This window comes from Candidozyma duobushaemuli (assembly GCF_002926085.2).
Source record: "Candidozyma duobushaemuli strain B09383 chromosome Unknown E_B09383, whole genome shotgun sequence".
Classification (NCBI taxonomy): domain Eukaryota; kingdom Fungi; phylum Ascomycota; class Pichiomycetes; order Serinales; family Metschnikowiaceae; genus Candidozyma; species Candidozyma duobushaemuli.
Window position 1 is genome coordinate 929,147 of NW_020289900.1, and position 21,406 is coordinate 950,552.

The 21,406-nt window shown below is 46.8% G+C and overlaps 11 protein-coding genes across 11 annotated transcripts; 7 read left to right on the forward strand and 4 right to left on the reverse strand. All coding sequences in view use genetic code 12, as the record gives it.

The window, feature by feature from the left end:
- Positions 1–755: 755 nt before the first annotated feature.
- Positions 756–1,469, reverse strand: CXQ87_004639 (uncharacterized protein; the record flags this gene model as incomplete). The annotated part of the gene is made up of 1 exon (XM_025483075.1): positions 756–1,469. One exon carries the CDS (start codon positions 1,467–1,469, stop codon positions 756–758), a length of 714 nt encoding a protein of 237 aa, XP_025338018.1.
- Positions 1,470–1,771: 302 nt separating this feature from the next.
- CXQ87_004640 (uncharacterized protein) lies at positions 1,772–2,560 on the forward strand (the record flags this gene model as incomplete). The annotated part of the gene is made up of 2 exons (XM_025483076.1): positions 1,772–1,786; positions 1,832–2,560. The coding sequence occupies 2 exons, from the start codon at positions 1,772–1,774 to the stop codon at positions 2,558–2,560; spliced, it is 744 nt and encodes a 247-aa protein (XP_025338019.1).
- Positions 2,561–2,722: 162 nt separating this feature from the next.
- Positions 2,723–3,328, reverse strand: CXQ87_004641 (uncharacterized protein; the record flags this gene model as incomplete). Its single annotated transcript, XM_025483077.1, has 1 exon — positions 2,723–3,328. The coding sequence occupies one exon, from the start codon at positions 3,326–3,328 to the stop codon at positions 2,723–2,725; it is 606 nt and encodes a 201-aa protein (XP_025338020.1).
- A 1,337-nt stretch (positions 3,329–4,665) lies between these two features.
- CXQ87_004642 (OPT family small oligopeptide transporter) lies at positions 4,666–7,002 on the forward strand (the record flags this gene model as incomplete). The annotated part of the gene is made up of 1 exon (XM_025483078.1): positions 4,666–7,002. The coding sequence occupies one exon, from the start codon at positions 4,666–4,668 to the stop codon at positions 7,000–7,002; it is 2,337 nt and encodes a 778-aa protein (XP_025338021.1).
- A 1,108-nt stretch (positions 7,003–8,110) lies between these two features.
- On the forward strand, positions 8,111–8,782 carry RPS5 (40S ribosomal protein uS7; the record flags this gene model as incomplete). The annotated part of the gene is made up of 1 exon (XM_025483079.1): positions 8,111–8,782. One exon carries the CDS (start codon positions 8,111–8,113, stop codon positions 8,780–8,782), a length of 672 nt encoding a protein of 223 aa, XP_025338022.1.
- Positions 8,783–8,953: 171 nt separating this feature from the next.
- On the reverse strand, positions 8,954–10,687 carry CXQ87_004644 (uncharacterized protein; the record flags this gene model as incomplete). The annotated part of the gene is made up of 1 exon (XM_025483080.1): positions 8,954–10,687. One exon carries the CDS (start codon positions 10,685–10,687, stop codon positions 8,954–8,956), a length of 1,734 nt encoding a protein of 577 aa, XP_025338023.1.
- Positions 10,688–13,911: 3,224 nt separating this feature from the next.
- VPS4 (AAA family ATPase) lies at positions 13,912–15,204 on the forward strand (the record flags this gene model as incomplete). The annotated part of the gene is made up of 1 exon (XM_025483081.1): positions 13,912–15,204. The coding sequence occupies one exon, from the start codon at positions 13,912–13,914 to the stop codon at positions 15,202–15,204; it is 1,293 nt and encodes a 430-aa protein (XP_025338024.1).
- A 121-nt stretch (positions 15,205–15,325) lies between these two features.
- CXQ87_004646 (uncharacterized protein) lies at positions 15,326–16,216 on the reverse strand (the record flags this gene model as incomplete). Its single annotated transcript, XM_025483082.1, has 1 exon — positions 15,326–16,216. The coding sequence occupies one exon, from the start codon at positions 16,214–16,216 to the stop codon at positions 15,326–15,328; it is 891 nt and encodes a 296-aa protein (XP_025338025.1).
- A 1,028-nt stretch (positions 16,217–17,244) lies between these two features.
- CXQ87_004647 (GPI-anchor transamidase subunit) lies at positions 17,245–18,525 on the forward strand (the record flags this gene model as incomplete). The annotated part of the gene is made up of 1 exon (XM_025483083.1): positions 17,245–18,525. The coding sequence occupies one exon, from the start codon at positions 17,245–17,247 to the stop codon at positions 18,523–18,525; it is 1,281 nt and encodes a 426-aa protein (XP_025338026.1).
- A 798-nt stretch (positions 18,526–19,323) lies between these two features.
- Positions 19,324–20,442, forward strand: QCR2 (ubiquinol--cytochrome-c reductase subunit 2; the record flags this gene model as incomplete). The annotated part of the gene is made up of 1 exon (XM_025483084.1): positions 19,324–20,442. The coding sequence occupies one exon, from the start codon at positions 19,324–19,326 to the stop codon at positions 20,440–20,442; it is 1,119 nt and encodes a 372-aa protein (XP_025338027.1).
- A 174-nt stretch (positions 20,443–20,616) lies between these two features.
- Positions 20,617–21,081, forward strand: RPO26 (DNA-directed RNA polymerase core subunit; the record flags this gene model as incomplete). The annotated part of the gene is made up of 1 exon (XM_025483085.1): positions 20,617–21,081. One exon carries the CDS (start codon positions 20,617–20,619, stop codon positions 21,079–21,081), a length of 465 nt encoding a protein of 154 aa, XP_025338028.1.
- Between the last annotated feature and the right edge of the window lie 325 nt (positions 21,082–21,406).

Below are 21,406 nucleotides of genomic sequence, written 5' to 3' on the forward strand. Positions count from 1 at the left end.
TTTGGAGAAAGAGGTGCAAAGTAGTTCACCAAACCCCCTCGTGGGCGTGGGGTATAATTGGCAAATTGCATCATCGATTGACCACTGCAAAAGAAGAAGTTGGTTGAATTTAAAAAGTTGTTTGAATTTTAGTAATTAGCAATAAATGAAGTCCCCGGCTTATGGTCGTGATGCATGTAACCAGATATGCCCGATTGGGTTGATAATCGGCCAAATACGACTAGAAATTACACACTTTCTCAATTCAGAAAATCAGAAAATCTGATGAAAATGTCAAAGGTATAAGTGACGTTACAAGTTCAATATGCTTTTTAAGCTGCGTCAAATGGAGCATGTCTATTGATAAGAAGATGTACCTTTATGCACGCGCTGCTAACGGAAATGGCCCCACTAAGTTCGATGGATTTGGACCTCACGGAAAGACCGAGTTTCGTACTATCCTTTCTTTCGTAATGAAAAAAAAAAAAAAAAAAAAAAAAAAAATTAAAAAAATTCGTTACATACTCGGTTATCTATGCTCTTCATGTTGAAGAGGGAGCCATATGCAGTACGTGCGTTCAGTTGGGACACCATGAAATATGCGGCTTATCTGAGGCATACCTAAGGCGGTCTACTAAGGTGAGTATTTGTCAAGCTGATCATCCACCATATTTGCCAGCCAGGGCAATATATAAAGACGTCTTCTCGTCCTCAAATTATCCAACCAACTAAGTTTCAATGAACTATTTTACAGATGGTCCTACACCTGTCTCACGTCAGTACTTCCTAGGTCTTGCTTGCGAAGCCTCAAAGATATATGAGTCTTCTGGAAAGTTCTCAGTAACTCGGTCAGCAAGATTGATTGAGGAAACACCCAAACGACTGAAATAAACTTTCACAGCACCCTTGTGGTTCCCTTCGTGGGTTCCAAAGAATCCCATGAAGTACACTTCATAAGTGGTGAAAGAATTGGCCTCAAGGTAAACCCATGTCTTGTGACCGTTCAGAATCCCTTTGGCTTCATCAATCCTGAACTGGTTCCCCCATTTGGTCAAGAATGTAACAAGGTTACCAGCACTGAACTGGAACTTGGTCCAATGAGACTCTCTCCAACCTTCCAACAGATAACAAGGGTCGTCCCAAACAGCGGGATTGACTCCAGACCGAATCACAGCTTCAGCAATGGATTCGCAATGGAGGATGACTGTTTCAGCAGTGGTTGGGTCGAGTTTCTCTGTAGTCAACCATTCATCAGCAGCCTCTTTTCCAGTTCTGAGGTAAGTGAGGAGGTATTGATACTCCTTTCTTCCGAAGACTCTCTGGACTTCGATCAACACCCAATGAAGCCAAACTAAATACTCATCTTTTGACTCAAGCTTGAAAGGAATGGTAAACTGACGACGGCAAGCAATGGTTTCACCATCTTTATAAAGATGTTCGATCACAGGTGCACCGAATGCAGGTAATTCGGTAGCGGTGAGGGCAGACATATTACACTTAGATGGACAGTAGTGGTTCTTAGTGTATTGATAGATAGGTAGCTATAGAAGTGGGAAAGTAGGTAGCCTAATGTAGTTGACATTACGTGGGGGTTGCAGGATATGAAACACTTTCTGAAACACTAGTGGGGACACTGACATGCGTAGGAGTAAGGGCACTTGTTTCATCCCTGTATATAACATGGATATTTTCTGACACTTCAAACATGTCACGTGCACAATATCACGTGCACACATTTGATAACAGCCGATGCTTCCTTCATGCAGCAGCTACTACACCATCACCAACTGCTATGGAAGACAGATCTGTATGTCTGTTCTATCTGAAAATAGGAGCATGCAGGCACGGCGAGAAGTGTGCTCGTAAACACATCAGGCCGCAGGAGCTGAAAACGGTGCTTTTAGCCAATCTATATCCAAATCCAAAAACAGACAGAAATAGCGACATCTCAGACTCCAACGAGTCGTTTGAACATTTTTACACGGATGTGTACAAAAGGCTTGCCCAAGCCGGCGAAATAGATTCCATGCTTGTTTGTGAAAACGAGAATTTCCATCTCAGTGGCAACGTTTACGTGAAATACACCTCCACCGTATCAGCACAACAGGCAGTGATGCTGATAAATCAGGAGTGGTTTGCTGGAAAACCAGTCTACTGTGAGTTGCTGCCGGTACAGAGCTTCCATGACGCCAAATGCCGTTCCCATGATACGAATACCTGCAACAGAGGCGACCACTGTAATTTTATGCATATCAAGAAACTCAATAGTGAAGTCGGAAGACGTCTTCGGCTAGCACAGGATAAGAGCATTGCCATCAAGAGGCTTCGAAAGCTCTTTGAGGATGAGTCGTGGGGAGAGGGGTACTTGGAGCCTTCGAAGGAGAAGTATTCGAGAAATAAGAAGCCCAAGGTGGACAAGGATGCTGAGAATGTGGTTGAGGAGGAAAAGAATGGAGTGAAGGAGGAAAAGAGCGAAGAGGCTGAAAAGACAAGCGAGACAGTCGAGACTGAGTCCAAAGAGGAGGAGGAAGAGCTGGAGGAGGTTTCCACTACGGAGGCTGTTGCTCGTCTATTTTCATAAAATTGCATTTCGACATGGGTCAAAGTGATTAACTGGTGGTCATTTGCGCTTGGCTGATTCACATTCACAGCACAACTTTATATCTTCGAAACATGAAGCCTGCGCATATTCAACATTTCATATACATCGGCGTTACTTAAACAAATATACAGAGCAGCTTGCTCACCTCGATGAGAACAAAATGAACAACTGCTGTTTGTTCAATTTCCTCCCCAACCGGATCACCTCCGCAGAACCGCTTTTAAGTTGGTACTCTCCTTCTTGAGGTGTTTTTCCATATCTTGAATGAAGCTCACGAAGAAGCACGTTCAGTTGAAACGGTTTGATGGCGTTCGAGGTGGTGCCTATCGTGATGTGTAAATGCTCCACTGTGGGCTTGAGTACGAGCTGCTGCCTGGAAAACCCACCTGTGTTATTTCTCACATACATTTGCCCCATTTTCACCTCCACGGTGACTAATTTTCGGTCAAACACTACAGCTCTCACTAAAGTCACATCACAGTGGTCTGTCAAATTGGCCAATTTGCCATTAGTTAATATGGAACCAGCATACTCTGCATCCAACTTTTCACCTAGCCAGTACCAAGCGGCCCCCAGCCTACTAGCATCGTTTTTGTGGCCCACGGTGATGTGGAATTCGCTCTGAACTCGATTTTTACTTTTTAAGCTGTACCATGTGTCATTGTCGTCGAGGAAGTCATCCAAATACCTGACGATATCCTTCCTTTCTTTAATCCTGATACCGTAGTACTCGGGCTTTCTTACCATTGTGATGTTCTTGATCGATCTTGTTGAGGTCGAATCGCCGAGTACTACTTAGCGATGCAGGCATATACCAAGACACCGAAAACGGAGCGATGAGTAGGAAGTACTTTTAGTCAAAAATTGAAATAATCTAATGATTTTGTGAATAAATCTTTTGGATTCTGTGATTTTTTTTTTGTTGTGCATCTCTCATGGTTTCACCTCATACTAGCATGAGACCATCTGCTCTTCGATGGTCCAAAGGCATGGGTTTGCAGCCGTTGAAGGTCGTCTAGTCTGTTGGTACTTTTTTGTCTAAACACCAGAACCCGAATTTGTGCAACATTTTTTCGATTTTGATTCAATAAACGTCAGGTACTGTCATACTTGGTCTAGCTGTTGTGATGTTCCTTTGCTTTAGCCAATAATCATTAGCTTGCTGAAAATGGCTAACAATCCATTTTCCTCTGTAGCATGACCCACCTACACCACACCTATTTTGCAAAAGCCGCTAGTCCACACAAGCGCTGTGCTTCACTGCCATCGCTACAGCCTTTAACCTCCAGCTAAACCAAGGCTAGATCCAGAAAGAGCTTATAATAAAATCACAGGTCATGAAATCTGAATACTCATTTTTATTTTAGATCCACAAAGTCACCTTCTTATGTTAAACCCAAAACGTCATACCTTCTCCATCTCTCACCTCCTCATCTCGTCATCCTCGCTTATGTCGAGGCCTCCGGGGCCCAGAAATCCGTACCTGTCAAAGCGCCGCAAAAGCCTTAATTTAAACGTCAAGCCGGATAATTATACCGCCTGGGGCGTTTGTTCAGGCCTGAAGCCACACTTTTCGCTGTGGCATGTATTGCAGCTGTGCTTACGCCGCGACCCTGATTTACTCGTGCAGTGATAGGCCAAACATCTTTCACGGACGCATGGCGGCGATTGTGCGGCTGGGAGATGCGTTGCTCTTTGGGAAAATCTGCTAGTGGGTTTGGGTGATTCGTGCTTATCGGTAAAGTGACGGTTGTGAGCGCGCGGCCAATTGTGTCAGTGAACCACACCAGCGGAATTAAGGTTTGGGCGAGAATTTCGCTTAGGTAGGTTTCGGTGCCTGCTGAAAAGGTGCATCTGACCACCCTATTGCATGCTTTTTTCATTCACCAAACTTTTAGACCAAATCTGCCGTGGCTTGCATCCATGCTTATCTCTGTCATCCTGTACACGGCCGGCGACTTACGCAGCCTTGCGTCTATGGAGCAGGCAATTTGCAATTGCCAATTATTCCCTGCAAATGAGGCAACCTCTTCGCTGCGTACTTATGGAGCACGAATCCACTACCTTCTTCACTTTTGTTAGACATGTCCCACCAACCGGTTTCTGACAGCTCCAGTCTGTCCGAGAATGGCCCTTCCATAGATAAGGCCAAAACCAACGAGATTATCCACACTGTGACCTCGGTGGACATCGAAAAGGTTGAAAAAGAGCTCGAGCACGATGACTGGCTGTACCACGAGGGAAACGTGGAAGATTTGGCCAACTCGCCCTATCCTGAGGTTCGTGCTGCGGTGACATTGGATATCGATCTTGACGTCAAGCTCAACCACTGGAGAACATGGACTTTGACGTTGATTTTTGTGATTGTGTTTGCAGGCGTGAACCAGTTCTTCTCGCTTCGTTACCCCTCCTTGACCATCGGCTTCATTGTGGCGCAGATCGTGTCGTTTCCAATCGGTAAGCTTTTGGCTAGACTTCCAGAATACAAGCCATCGTTTCTTCCCGATTTCTTCCAGCTCAACCCAGGCCCATACTCCAAGCAAGAGCATGCTTTGCTCACCATCGTGGTGTCCTTGACGTCTTCCACCTCGTATGCAATGAACATCCTCATCACCCAGACCAACTTCTACAAGCAGAGTCTCGATGCTGGATACATGATTCTTTTGGTGTTTTCCACCCAACTTTTGGGCTACGGTGCAGCTGGACTCACCAGACGTTTTATCGTCTACCCTGCCGCCATGATCTGGCCCCAGACCTTGGTGACTACGTCTCTTTTCAATACCTTGCACTCTAAAGAGGGCGATGTTCTCGATAAGATGAACGCCAACGGCTGGACCATGTCGAGATACAAATTCTTCGGAATTGTGTCCATTTTCTCCTTTGTCTGGTACTGGTTGCCCGGCTACCTTTTCAAGGCGTTGTCGTACTTTGACTTTATTACGTGGATCTGGCCCAGAAACCTCATTGTCAACCAGGTTTTCGGAGTACAGTCGGGACTTGGAATTATCCCAATTTCTTTTGACTGGACCCAGGCCACCCAGGCCATGTCTGCCTCTCCATTGGCTACTCCTGCCTGGGTTTCTGCAAACACCTATGCATCTGTGTTCATCTTTTTCCTTATCGTCTTGCCATGCTTATACTACACCAACACCATGTACGCCAAGTACATGCCTGTGATGCTGACAACGACATTTGACAACACAGCCAAAAAGTACAATGTGTCGAAAGTGCTCAACAGCAACCTTGAGTTTGACGAGGAGAGCTACAAGCGGTATTCGCCTTTGTTCGTGCCATTTTCGTACCTTCTTTCCTATGCACTCAATTTTGCAGCCGTTGTGGCCATTTTTGTCCACTGTTTCTTGTACCACGGTAAGGAAATTGTGCAAAAGTTGAGAGACCAAAGAGCCGGTGGCGAGGATATCCACAAGAGATTGATGAACAACTTCAAGGAAGCCCCCGACTGGTGGTACTTGGGCTTGTTTGTCATTTCTATTGGTCTTTCCTTTGCAGCCGTTTGTGCTTATGAGACTCAGCTTCCATGGTGGGGTCTTATTATCTCCTTGTTGATTGCTTTTGTCAACTTTATTCCCCAGGGCTTGCTTGAAGGAATCACCAACCAGCACGTTGGTCTCAACATCATCACCGAGCTTGTGGCTGGTTACATCTGGCAGGGTAAGCCTTTGGCTAACATGATGGTCAAGTTGTACGGCTTCATTCCCATGAGACAAGGTCTTGAGTTTTCGAGAGATTTGAAGATTGCTCAGTATATGAAGATTCCTCCAAGACTCTTGTTCTTTGCTCAGATTATCGGTACTTTGGTGGCTGCTTTGGTCAATGTGGGTGTGCAAGAATGGATGAGATCAAACATCGACAACATCTGTGACCCCAAACAGGCAGATGGATTTATCTGCGCTAATGGTAGAACCATCTTCAATGCCTCCATTATCTGGGGTGCCGTTGGTCCTGCTAAATTGTTCAACCCAGGAAAGCGCTACAATGCTTTCATGTGGTTTTTCCTTATCGGGTTCTTTGCACCAATTGTCACCTGGCTTGTTGCTAAAAAATGGCCCAAGCACTGGGTCAGCAGAATCAATGCTCCTGTGTTTTTCACTGGTCCTGGTAACATTCCTCCATCCACCATCTACAACTACTCCCTTTACTTCGTCATTTCGTACGGTTTCAACCACTACATCCGCAAGTGGTTCAGAGCTTTCCACGTGAAGTATACGTACATTCTTTCTGCTGCTATCGACTCTGGTGTGTCGATCTCAGCAGTCATCATTTTCCTTTGTGTGTCCTATCCAGCAGGTGCACTTGTGTGGTGGGGCAACACCGTTTACAACACCAACTACGACGGTCAGTCCAAGCCATTTTACACCTTGGCTGATGGAGAGACCTTTGGCCCCACTACCTGGGATTAAAACTGGTATGTGTTTAATAGATTAATATGTGATCAAGAGCAGTGGTTGTGTAGTGATGGTGAGGAAGCATTACACGAGGGTACAAGTATTTCTATGAGCGGTTGTTCTTGAACTTAGGGATATATGGGGGATTCTTCAATTTTTAGGCATTATCGTCAGACCAAGGGGGTCAAGAGAAGTGTTTCTGTAGTTACTGTAAGTGAAGCAATAAAACGAGGATGGGACTTGTTTTATGAGAGGCAGATGTTAAACGAAATCATTGTAACACCTCTTTTGGCTTAGGATATGGGGGATTCTTTATTGTGTAGAGCATTATCATCAAACAGAGAGGGTGACAAGGTGATCTACAGTTTTTACCTCCTTTATTATCATGAATCTAGCAAATTCATATCGTGAATCAAGTAAAGTCAAAATGGACCACTTCCGACCCTATTCTGACCAAAGGTTATGGTGGATTGGGTAGGTCCTAATGGCTGCAAACGGACTGGCTGTTACACCCGGACCAGAATTTACATTGCCTAATTGGGAGGATCGAGTAAAAATGGAGATAGAATTTTTCTGCGGTATATGCAGGTTGGGCTTTAAGATCTGGAAACCTACAAACCCGCCATTTCAGGTGCTAGGTTGATGGGAATTAAAAGGGGGTCGAGGTCTGTATTTCTGAGGTGGTGAGTAAATCTATCTGAAAGTTTTGTGCATTTTCGACAGGTGTGGCGTAAGATGGCGTGGTGTGGACCCTTAACTATGGGAGTTGGGCTTCTCGAGACAACCCACGTCTATCTCCACACGCATTTCAGTTTTTTACCCATTGAAGCTATTTCCCGACACAACTAGTATCCAGTAAGCTACTAGACCCCGCAAGACGTAAAAATTAAGGGTTTTCAAAAAGGACTCTGGGGATGAGTGCATCACGTGCACCGAGCTAGGGCTGAGAATCTTAGGGCTTTGGCCGAATGCGGCAGGCATGCCCAGATGTTCACTACATTAGCGCGCAGCCCCAAAGTCTCAGACTGGTGTTCCTGCACACGCACCTCCAGGCTAACAAATTTTTCGCACCTCTTCCTGGCGAAAATCTTCTTCCACCTCGTATTCATCTAATTCATTAATCATGTCTGACGTTGAGGAAGTCCAAGTTGAGGAGCCTGTTGTCCAGCAGGAGCTCCAGTTGGTCGAGTTGGCCACCCCTATCCCAGCTGAGGTCCAGGCTGCCCAGCAGGAGATCAAGTTGTTCAACAAGTGGTCTTTCGAGGAGGTTGAGGTCAAGGATGTCTCTCTTGTTGACTACGTCCAGGTTAGATCCCCAGTGTTTGTTTCTCACACTGCCGGCAGATACGCCTCCAAGAGATTCAGAAAGGCTCAGTGCCCAATCATCGAGAGATTGACCAACGCCTTGATGATGAACGGTAGAAACAACGGTAAGAAGTTGAAGGCTGTCAGAATCGTCAAGCACGCTTTGGAGATCATCAACGTGTTGACTGAGCAGAACCCTCTCCAGGTTGTTGTTGACGCCATTGTCAACTCTGGTGCCAGAGAGGACTCCACCAGAATCGGTTCTTCCGGTACCGTCAGAAGACAGGCTGTCGATGTTTCTCCTTTGAGAAGAGTCAACACCGCCATTGCTTTGTTGACCATTGGTGCCAGAGAGGCTGCTTTCAGAAACATCAAGTCCATTGCTGAGTGTTTGGCTGAGGAGTTGATCAACGCTGCCAAGGGTTCTTCTACTTCTTACGCCATCAAGAAGAAGGACGAGTTGGAGAGAGTTGCCAAGTCCAACCGTTAAGGAACATGTACTTGTATATTTCGTCATAAAAGGAAAATTAATGTTGCATTGTAGAAGACACCAAGACATCCAATCTACTACTGGTCAGCTCTTTACAATGTATTGAATGTATTTGAGGATGCGACAGCATCAATAAATATTGGGGTTTGTCTTTGAGGATGCAAATGATGTTCAAACAATGACGGGGTACAACATGCGGATGAAATAATACTTGATGTTGTTTTGGAGTAACCTGTCGTAACGCTCCATGCGGGCCTTCGTAAGCTCTTTCTCATCATCCTCCACAAGGTCAGTCGCCTTCAAGTAGCCCGACGAAGCTTCAGCTTGCGCTCTTCTTTTTTGAAATTTCTTTCTCACGAGGTACTCGCGGTTGAAAAGAAGAAGTAAAAATGCTAGTAAAAACATGCACCCAGTAAACACCTGGGCATGGTCAAAGGGATTGGCGTTTTCCTCCTCCTTCAATGCAATGGCTATAACTTCTGAAGGGAGCGAGAAGATGGAGACAATAATGTTGAGACCCGACCATGCAGCAGGCATAAGGTGGGGTCTTTCTTGAGCGTCTAGAATGTCAGCGCCGAGCGATTGGGACATGATCGAACCAACACCGGCAGGGCCGCCGAGTAAGACTGAAAGCACAATGAGAGCTGCGTACGACGTAGCATGGCGCCAGAATGCCAAAATTAAAATGGCCAAATACACGCAGAAGAAACTGGCGGTGTTTGTTCTTCCACAGTAGTCGGCAATGTTCCCCACGCACGGTCTACCAACGACTTGTGCAGCATTCAAAATAGCCAAAAGGTTGTTGGACTGGTCGTGAGTCAAGCCTATGGATGAGGCATAGGGTGAGAAGGAGTAGAGACAGATGACGTAGCCCAAGAGACACAAGCCAAACCAGAAGCCCAAAACAATATAGTGGAGCGATTTGAAGAGCTCAGGGTTGAAAACGACTTTGGTGATTGCGACCGTACGTTCCCAGGTGACTCTTGAAGTATTGAAGTCGATTGTCTTCTTGTTCCGGGGCCTTAGGAAGCAGATTGCAAACAAGGTGGTAGCGAGTGTAACAAAGCCCACCATACGAAGGGGCCACCTCTGATCTCCCGTCTGAGAAATGAGCTTGTTGAGGGACAAGGAAAAGACCAACCCTCCCAAACCAGCACCAGAGACACAGATTCCCATCGCAGTGGACTTTCGTTTTTGGAACCACGTCGGAAGCACCAACGTGCCGGGAATGAAAATTAAACTGAAGGAGCAGCCCACAAGAACACCCTGGCAGCAGTAGATTTGCCAGAGTTTCGTGCAGAAGGACGCTAAAATGTAGCCTAGAGTCTGGAGCACCAACCCCGCTAGAAGAATGGGCGTTTGGCCAAACATACTAATGAGAAAGCAGCATATGGGCGCCAAGGCCTGGGCCAAAAACACCACGATGCCACCTATAAGTGCAAAGTCGAAATTCGTGGCACCAGGAAACAGGCTGTTGGACATGTAGTAGTTCAAGAAAACACCAAAAGCGGCGTTGGCGCCCCAGGTCAGGAAAACCAAAAGCATCGTCAATACAGCCTGCCACAATGCAAAAGACCCATCGATCGGGTGGTCCAGGGCCTCCAGGGACTCCTCACTTACAGAATCAGAACGGGGCTCCTTATCCTTACTCAGTCTAGTGAGCTCCCGAGAGATACGGTCCATTTCGTCGTAGATGGCCTCCTCGGCAAGCGGAACGGCCGACTTGATCAGATTCTCCTCGTTGTCCTGCTGGTGTTCATCCCTGAGGCCTTCTAGGATCCGTGACACTCCAGAGCCATTGGTAGCCTGTCTGTTGAGGTTTGCCTGTGAGTATTCTGAATCTAGCGGTTTTGGGTCGTAGGCCTCCGCCGCTGAGTCACAGGACGAGACAGAAACACGAGACATGATGGGGAAAAAGAGGGAGTGGTCTCGTTTATATAGTCCAGATGACTAATTGGATAGTCGCAGGAACAGATAATGGGATCGATGAGGAGGAACGCGGGGTCGATCGTGGGGGATGAGAATTTCAAAAACTGAGGATCTGGAGAACCAGCTTTGAGTGTTTTCCGACGACAAAGTATATTTCCGTTTCAGCTTCACGAATTCAATTTAGGCTTCTGTTGCCCAACGGTTTTGTGTCAAGCCCCACACGGCGCGCTATGGAACGGAACTTATGCAGATGCTGAGGGATCTTATCGTGTGTGAATGTTTTAGGGTGGGTATTTCGAGAGACTCAATAAGTGATTCTTTCCAATTCTACTGAATTTTGTTAGCTGGTGTCTGGCTGACTCTCGAGTATAAGTAGCGAATTGATAGCAGCCGCGCGATGTGTGGCTCAGGGGACTACCACCAAATGGGTTCTGGTAGTTCTGGTGTAGTTTAAGGGACTTTCCTTGTTTCATCCATTGGGCCGGTGGAGAATCTGAAACGGGGAATAGTGGCGTCGGAACGATTGATTTTCCCGTCTGATGAGTAATCCGTCCTGTGAGTCACAGAAACGTGCTCTCCATGAAACGTGATATCTCCGTTGTGTGGGGTTCTAGCAACAAGGTGGCAAAAGATCAAGAGAAAAGGATCAATCGCAAGCACAGGCTCCATCACCAGCCACAGTTGGGGTCTGACTAAATGGTGTCCTCTTTCTCCATATCCATGTCATCAGAATAAACTCCGATTGCTTCATAACTATCGAAGTAGAGTGATTTAATATCCATGAAGTCAATTTCTCTTCTCTTGAATTCTTCATTCACATAGGTTTCGAAGTCGCCTGTAAAGAAGGGTCTCTTTCCCATCATGACTTGGATATCACCATCAATCAAATGAGTCTTCACGAAGGCTAGGATATTCAACCTTACCAGCAGGTCAGCCTGTCTTTCCCAGTGAAGCAATGGTGTATTTCTTCACAGTCAACTTCGAAGACTTTTCGATCATTTTAAAGGATGACAATCTCATCCTGCTTGTTTGATAAGAGACTTCATTTAATCCCTTCGCCCATGATAGCAGAACAGGTTCTAGGGCAAGTTTTCATCATGGGTGCTCCTTTTTGTCAGTCTATGTCTGTAAGAAAGCGGCACCTTCATCAACATCTTTTACGTATATCCTCTTCTCGCATCTCGTTTCAATTTAGTAGGACAAACATAGTGTTTCCTAGTAATCTACAACCATCACGAAGAATTAGTCAGTTTTCTTTCCAAGAGGTGAAATTTCCCCAGCAAGGTCACCACGAATTACCTGAAGTGGTTTTGTAACATGTTGATTTGTTCCGTCCGCTAAAGCCATAGATGGTCTAGGTGAGCAACAAAATCTAACAAGATTTCAAAATCATTTGTGATAGAAATTAGGCTACCCTTGTCCCATGTAAAGGGAACCCTCTTTATTGAACCGTCTTCCATACTTACGTTGCCGCGCTGTCGGTTATGGGGTCCTTGTTGTAAGACTTCTGATTGGCTTGGTTGTAGAAGGCCATCAATGTGGTCAGGTACACTCTAACGAATTTTTAAAGGCGGATGGCAGGAACGTTTCCCGGAAGCAATTTTGGCCTGATACAGCTTGGATTGGTGTTTGGGCTAGTTACATCTCGAATCGCAATTTGGGCTTGTTATCAGTGGTAGATCAATGTTTCGGTGATTCGACAGGGGTGTGACAAAACTCAGGAATATTATCTAGAAGGTGAAATTACCAACCCAGCTGAACCCAGCTTTCTTTCTGAAGGTTAACAAATCTTCATTGGCAGGTGTGAACCAGCACGGTTGTTAAGGCTGTGAATGCCCAACCAACTCGCTGGATATCGAAAAAAGCGTAATCACAAAGAAGGAAATGAGTTCACATCACTCAAACAGTACCACCACAAAACAGTATCACCACCAAACTATCCCATTGCTTCATGTACCTCCACAGTTCAGCCTCACCAGCCTTTTGCAGCCATGTCTCAAAATGGAGCAACACAATCACCCAACCCAGCAGCCCGACCCTTGCCTTTTCTCCCATTGTCTTGAAATTCCAAAATCCTCCAAACCACTCCAAAAGTAACAAAAATTCTCTTATTCCATTTGTGATTGTGTTTGGTGGATTCGACTAATGGCCGGCTAGTTGTGATTTTTTGGTTGTCTGAGTGTAGGTGGGTGGTTCAGAGGAGGTCCTTTATTTTGGCTCGAGCTTCAGGTGAAAGCTAATGCTTCTGTGGCTCTGATTGTCAGATCCTTTTTCGGGCCAGCAGAAAGATATGGGAGATCGGAGTGTCAAAAGCTTTCCCGGTGGATGAATATTTCGCTTATCTGATGAGTCGCAGAATTGGGAGTTCTCCATTGTGTAGGGAAAAAAGCTAACTTTTGCAAGAGTTAAAATAGGAGGCTTGTAGACGGTGGTAGTTCTTCAATGACAGGTAAACAATGTACAACGGCTAAGTAGATTCGGACGACTTTCTAATCAGTTGAGCTGAAAGGGCTAGAAAACGCCTTTTTCAGAGGTTGTATATTTTGCAGGACGCTGCAAAAATTAACGGTCAGGGAACGTCACTATCACTGTCCTCGTCTATATTAGTGTCTTCGGTAATATTTGTAACTTTGGTGATATAGTCTTCGCGATACTAGTGTCTTTGATACTACTGTTTCAGTATGATGTGATGGGTGAATGGTAATTTTCTTCGCCTTTCGACCATGTTAAGAAATAATATAGTGAAATGATGAAACCATTCTACTGGTCGAAGAGCTTCATCATACAACAGCTGTGAGCGGCCACTGACAGGCCTTTTCAATTCTACAAGTCCTAGTCCTCAAAACAAAGGTCACTTAAATTTTACTGTTTTCATAAATCCAACGTTTTAATGAGATGTCATTTAAAGTGCCCCTACGTCGACAGTGAAGCCTCACCAGCCCCATGCTTTTTACACGGCACCTCCACAGTTCAGCCTCACCAGCCTTTCGCAGCCATCTTAGAACTTAGCAACATCCACTCAACCGACCCACCAAGCCCTATTTAACATTTCCTTTTGTCTACCATGAAGCCATATAAATCTCTTCCAATCTGCCTCCCTGCAATTCCCAAAAAATAAAAATTCCAAAACTGCCATCCCGCCCACCTTATCTGGTGTGCGCGCACCACCATATCAACCATCTGTCCTCCTACCAACAGGCATGTCCGGAGCGTCAGACTTCCTCACAAAGGGCATCGACCTTATTCAAAAGGCCATAGATGCAGACACAGCCACACGCTACGAAGAGGCGTACAAACTCTACTACAACGGCTTGGACTACTTGATGCTTGCGTTGAAGTACGAGAAGAACCAGAAGCTGAAGGAGTTGATCAAGTCCAAGTTCACCGAGTACCTCTCGCGGGCGGAGCAGTTGAAGGATTTTTTGGAGAAGCAGCAGCTGAAATCCAATGCTGCCGAGCTGTCGGCGTCGGGCGGTTCCACTAAAGCCAAGAAGGATGGAGACGACGACGACGCGGATACAAAGAAGCTCCGTGGAGCGCTAGCAGGAGCGATTCTTTCAGAAAAGCCAAACGTGAAGTGGAGCGATATCGCGGGCTTGGAGGCCGCCAAGGACGCCTTGAAGGAGGCGGTGATTCTCCCAGTGAAATTTCCCCAGCTTTTCACCGGAAACAGGAAACCCACCCTGGGGATCTTGTTGTACGGTCCTCCCGGTACGGGTAAATCGTATTTGGCGAAGGCAGTGGCCACGGAGGCGAACTCGACCTTCTTTTCCGTTTCCTCGTCCGATCTTGTGTCGAAGTGGATGGGAGAGTCGGAGAGATTGGTCAAGCAGTTGTTCAGCATGGCTCGTGAAAACAAGCCTTCCATCATCTTCATCGACGAGGTGGACGCCTTGTGTGGGCCCCGAGGCGAAGGAGAGAGCGAGGCGCTGCGGAGAATCAAAACCGAGCTTTTGGTGCAAATGAACGGTGTGGGTAACGACTCACAGGGTGTCTTGGTTCTCGGCGCCACCAACATCCCCTGGCAATTGGACGCCGCCGTGAGAAGAAGATTCGAGCGGAGAATCTACATTGCATTGCCCGAGTTGGAAGCCAGAAAACGCATGTTCGAGTTGAACATTGGCGACGTGTCCTGTGAATGTAACCAGCAGGATTTGCGGGTTTTGGCCGAAATGACTGACGGCTACTCGGGCCACGACATTGCCGTGGTGGTGAGAGACGCCTTGATGCAGCCAATCAGAAAGATCCAGCAGGCTACCCACTTTAAACCCGTTGAAGAAGACGGAGTGGAGAAGCTCACGCCGTGCTCTCCTGGCGACGACGGTGCCCGCGAAATGAGCTGGCTCGACATTGGCACCGACGAGTTGAAGGAGCCCGACTTGACGATCAAGGACTTCATCAAGGCCGTCAAGAGCAACAGACCCACTGTCAACGCCCAGGACATTGAAAACCACACCAAGTTCACCAACGACTTCGGCCAAGAGGGCAACTAGACCACGATCTCCGATAATAGAGCAAAATGTCATTCTAATGGTTCTTTGCAGCATGAGTACACCAACTTCTTTCAGGTCTAGATTATACGTACATACTTTACAATGACAAACGTCTACTTTTTCACCTTCTACCCCTGCCTCTTCTGCCACCTCTGCCACCTCTGCCGCCTCTCTTGGGGGCTCTTTCGGGCGAGGCTTCACGCAATCTCCAGGCAAACAAGTCCTCTTCATCTTCACGAGCAGACTTTGTTTCGTTGAGTTTGCTTGCAAACAAATCCACATCGTCGTCCTCGTCCCTGGAGTATCCACCACGTTCTGCTCTGCTAGAACGCTCGGGTCTGGCTGTTCTTCTTCTTTGTTCTCTGTCTGGCTCACCATGGAGAAGATAGTATCTCGAGTACACAGCGGCGTTTTTGACTTTTCTGTCTGACTGAAGACTCTGTCTAATGTACAACACAACGGAGCTATCGTCCTCGTCCATGCCGGTGTTAACTTCCTCTTCTTTCTGTTTTTTCTCCTCGAAAAGGTCCTTCTCTTCGCTGATGCGTTTCTGGTACTTGTGGAAAGCTATGGTGGGTGCATATGACTTTGTCTCTCTTTCCTGAACAATCTGGGAAACATACTCCTGACTGAATTCCTTCACCATCTCCTCAGAAGCTCCACCAGAAATGGATAATGCTCCCAAACCCTCAGCAGCGTCTTCGTGTGTCTTGAAAACCACATTCACGTTGGAGTCGTCGATCCACTGGATTCTGAACCAGATGGGGCGTTCGACCTCCTTGTAGTCGTCTTCCCCGATTTTGTCAAAATTGAGATAGTAGTCCACAAATGCTTGCAAGTCCTCTGTTGATAAATTGTCCACACCATTGATATGCAAAGCTTCGGGTCTTAGCGTCTGTGGTGTACCGTTTATGGCAATTTCCACCTGTTGCAGCTTGAGCCTCTCTTCCTGTTCCTTTTCAGCATCTATAGTCCTTGTCATGAAGCCCCCATAGGGTGCTGGTTCAGCCATAGTGAAACACTGAATAGTTACTATGAGAGAGCGCGACATGTCGGATAGTGGATCTGGATGGTTACAAAAAGTGTACTATAAAACCGCCGGAGCCCTGTAGAGTTTATGGGTTATGGAGCGGTGATGCTTCTATGTACTAGTCTGTTGCTGTTAGTGGTGCACTGGCACCGATACGGTAGCGGCATCTAGGTGATGACTTAGGCTTCCATGAGATCTGTGGTATTTCTGATAAAGACTCATGAATTTGACCAAACAGCATCAAGCTCTCAGGCCTCTTCCATCCACAGATCCTGAAAAAGCCAATTTGCTGGAGGTAATCCTATTTTTCAGCATATCCATTCAGAGCGATGAGGCCATCCAAAATGCCTTCCACCATTTAGCTCATGAAACTCAACCAATGGAAATCGTACCTCTTTGGCTCTTGTTTGCCAACGTCTATTCATGTTCCGTTACTCCTCCATCTTCTCCTCCTGGCTCTTGGACTCGGGATCCTCCCGAACAAACAAAACATTGTTGCAACGAATGAAGATCTCTCCGATTAGCTCCTCCTTTTTCTCGTGGTCCTCCGTTACAACCTCGTAGGTGTCGTCAAGCTGAAGATTCATGTAATTGTCGATGGCTAGAAGCGTGCCCTTGTACTCCATCTTGTTCCACTTCAAGCGGACAATGACTTTCTTGTTGAGAAGCGTTTTGAGAAACGGCTTGGGGTTGATTGGTTGAAACTGCTGTTAGTATATGCTATGAAAAGTTCGAACGTGGGGAACATACTGTTGACATAAGAAAGTGGTTGTAGTTGATACTTCTTCGATGGTGTGCAGGAGAGTACTAGTAGGTATCAACACAAGGTGTCGCCAAGAGCAAAAAAACCAAAAGTAAATAATTGAAGATTGAAGGAAATCAATCAAAGTATCAAAATACTCCAATCCCACTAGAATTGATTCTCTCGTGTCAACTTCCACCTAAACCAAGTCTCCTGCACGCGTGCCTCAAATAGATACTACTTCACCAAGTGTCCTATTATCACCACCATGTCCTTGACGGCCGTATTTGTGATAGGCACGCTTGTTCGTGTGGTGGTTCCCACGCTATTTCCACAAATCACAGATGCCTTGGCCTCGACTGTGGAAACATCCACACCTATAGACTCGTTCAGGTCGATCCAGGAAGCATTCTACCTATTGAAAAACGACTTAGACGTGTACGATGGAGGTATCGTGTACCACCCTCCTTTGCTTGTTGCCGTGCTTAATCTCGTGAATGACGTTGTGCCTGAACAGTTTGTGTACATTGTGTTCAATGTGTTGTATGCTGCTGTTGATGTGGGCATTGCCTGCAAGCTTATAAGTATCAACCAGTGGTACCACCAGCATCAACAGAAAAGAAGCAAGATCGAGGGGCTGCCATTCAGCTCGACTTTCATTGCTGCGTTCTACTTGTTCAATCCGCTTATGATCTTGACCAATTGGTCCCACTCAACTGCCACTTTTTCATACTTTCTCGTGATCGAGCTGGTTGCGCAAGTTGTGGTTGACGAAAACCCATTCAGAGCCATGATTGCGCTTGCCGTGGCCGCCTACTTATCCTTGACTCCGGCTTTTCTTGTGGTGCCTCTTGTTGCACTCGCCTACACAGTTTCACCTCAGCGGGACTTGACTAGAATTGCTGTTCAGAGCGGTGCCATCTTCCTTGCATCCATCGCCACCTTGATCCTCCTTTCGTTCGTGCTTTCGGGCTCTCCAGACTTCCTTTACCAGTGCTACGGCAATGTCTTGTTCTTTGACAAGTTCTCACCCAACATGGGCCTCTGGTGGTACATCTTCACCGAGATGTTCGACTACTTCACACCGTTGTACAAGGGGATTTTCAACTTATACCACATCATTTTTGTGCTTCCCCTTACTGTGAGGTTCTTTGAGAAGTCAAGTGAGCCCCACCTTGGTGACTCCTTCTTAGCGGTGGTGATGTCGTTTGCCTGGCTTTGCTTCTCCAAATCCTACCCAATCATTGGTGACCTCGGTTTTGTCTTGTCAATGTTGCCCATTTTCAAGAATACAGTCATCCCACACACCAAGTTCATGCTCATTAACGCGTTGATGCTTATTGTTTGTTTGCTTCTCGCTCCAATCTTCTACTACTGTTGGATCGTGTTGGGCAACGGTAATTCCAACTTCTTCTTCAGCATGAGTCTCATCTGGGGCGGCGTGTATATCGTCATCTTCCTTGACTTTATCTGGGGCCGCTTAGTTTTCGACTACTGCCAGACTCACGATGTCAAAGACAAATCCAACCTTCGGTTGACCCAAATCTAGCATGAAAACAGGATATAGAATTTGCTGCGATGTAGTATGTAATATAGTGGTTGCTGGGCTAGTCACTCTATGGAACCAACGGAAGCGTTGATCCATCATCTAAAGCACTATTGGTTTATTTTGCAAGATCGGCCTCATTTTTAAAAAATCACTGAATTTAAAATTATACGTTAATCTATCTATTGGTGTTCATCCACAATTGAGTACCATCGATAATTCGCAGTATTTATGTACATATACGCATGTCTCAGAAAATTGCAAACACTCGAGGTGAAGTGTAAATACACAGAATTCAAAAAAAGTTCACTCCTTAAGCTTGATGCCTATTTAGAACCAATAAGTTCGATATCTAATACTATTTATTAGCAAAACGACACGGTTGCTGTCGAGGTTGCCGTTACCTTACAGGACATTCTCAAACCAAAACAACCGAAAAGCTTGACAATCCAAGCAAGCCAATTCTAAGAAAACACTTAATCTTTACTCCATATACTACTACTTCATCAACAAAGTTCTGCCGTGTTTTTTTATCTTCAACGTCTTTGGCTGCAAAAATGGCCTGCACATATGCACCTTCCAGGGTCCTGCCAAAGAACCCGACGTTTCTACCAAATCAAAATTGAAAACTAAAAACACAAACTTCACCTGAACTCATTTCACCTGAACCGACCTGCTGGCACAAGCTGCTGGCGTTACCCTGGTAAATTGACTTGTGCCTGCACACACCACAGCCAATCACTGCCACCCAAATCGCATTGAGATAATCGAAAAAAATCCAACCTAACTACCACACAAATCATGTTGTCCCGTGCTTCCCGTGCCTACAGCACTGCCCCTGTGAAATTGGTGTCCAGAGATGCCCCAGGTAACTTGACCACCTTGCTGGTGAAGGTCAACAATGCCGGTTCCAAGGCCGGCAAGATTGGTGTGGCCCACCTCTTGTCCAAGTACGCTTTCCTCAACAACGAGGTCAAGTCCGCCTTGCGTTTCACCAGAGAGTCCGAGCTCTTGGGTGGCTCTTTCTCCTCCTACGTCACCAGAGACGCCATTGTGTTGAAGACTCAGTTCTTGAAGCAGGACTTGCCTTACTATGTGGAGGCCTTGGGCAACACCTTGCAAAAGCCTCTCTTCAGACCACACGAGCTTGTGGAGACTGTGGTGCCTGTGGCTGAGGCCGAGGCTGCCGCTGCCAACGCTTCTACCGAGTTTGTTGCTTTGGAGCACTTGCACGAGTTGACCTTCAGAAAGGGCTTGGGTAACCCCTTGTACTACGACTCTGCCTCCACCGTCACCTTGGACGACATCAAGAGCTTTGCTACTGAGGCTTACGCTCAGGAGAACGTTTCTCTCTACGCCTCCGGTGCCAACCAGTCTGACTTGGCCAACTTTGTTGCCGAGTCTGCTTTCTCTGCCTTGCCATCTGGCTCTCTCAAGGCCCCAGCCGTCAAGACCCACACTGGTAAGGAGGCTCGTTTCAGAAAGGGCGGTGAGTCTAGCGCCATCATTGGTGTTCCAGTTGCCACCAAGGACTTTGCCAAGTACGAGGTCTTGTCTGCTGCTGTTGGTACCTCCATCTTGAAGGGTGCTGCTTCTCCATTGGCCCAGATCCCAGGTGCCGACTCCAGATTGTACAAATACGAGGACGCTGGTTTGTTTGTCGTTTCCGTCACCGGCCAGGACGCCAACCTTGTGGCCCAGGGTATCAAGGATGCCAAGAAGGCCGTCGAGGGCCTCACTGCTTCTTCCTTGTCGGACGCCATCAAGGCCGCCGAGGTGTCTGTTGCTTTGCAGGAGTCCTTCGAGTACCCACACGACATCAAGATCACCGCCGACAGCGCCAAGGGCGCCAAGTTGGGCGCTTTCAACTACGTTGCTGTCGGTAACACCGATGTGTTGCCATACGCCGATGAGTTGTAACTCTCCTAATCACGCATATTCCACGACATCTAGAAGCAGCCTCTGCATGGACTAAATATAGGTTCCGTCCGACCAAAGTGTAGCGTTTGTAGTGCCCATCTGGGTGATGTTCCTGCACACAAGCACACCAAGAAGTGTTTTTCAAGATGAGAAGCTCAACTCTGAGAACCAACCATGTCTGACGTTGAGGAACCCTACAACGAGGCGCCGGAAAACTTCGAGGACTTCGATGCCCCAGACCACTTTTCCGATGACGACTTTGCCGAGCCTGCAGGTGCTCAGGACGGCGAGGACGTGGGCATGAAGGCTGAGGATGGAAGAACCATCATCAACGGAGGTTTCAGCGAAGCTGATGCCCAGGTCAGAGTCAAGACTTCCCGTGAACTTTCCATTCCCAAAGAGGACAGAACCACCACGCCATACATGACGAAGTACGAGAGAGCCAGAGTGTTGGGTACCAGAGCTTTGCAGATCTCTTTGAATGCTCCAGTGTTGGTGGACATTGAGGGTGAGACCGACCCTTTGCAGATTGCCATGAAGGAGTTGGCGCAGAGAAAGACGCCATTGGTTATTAGAAGATACTTGCCAGATGGCTCGTACGAGGACTGGGGATGTGACGAGTTGATCCTCGACCAGTAAGGGAAACGACCGGGCCTCAGGGCACCTTGCATATGTAATATAAAAATCAGCGGTGAGATTGTAGAGTTATGGACTTTGGAGGGGGTGTGGGGATTGAGTGGAGTGGTGTACATGGGAAGGATGAAGAGATGGTATAGTATATTTGTGGTAGTCCTCTTGTTTAAGAGGACCGATGTTTTCTCTTGGAGGAGCGCTAGCCTCAGTCCAGTTGTGTTTGTTTTCGATGTGCGTTGCTCTGTTGTGCATTTTTGGTGGTGTGTCGTTTCTGATCGTTAGTCGTAAGTAGAATGAAATCAGCGGCCATGTTGTGGAGATCATATCGAGA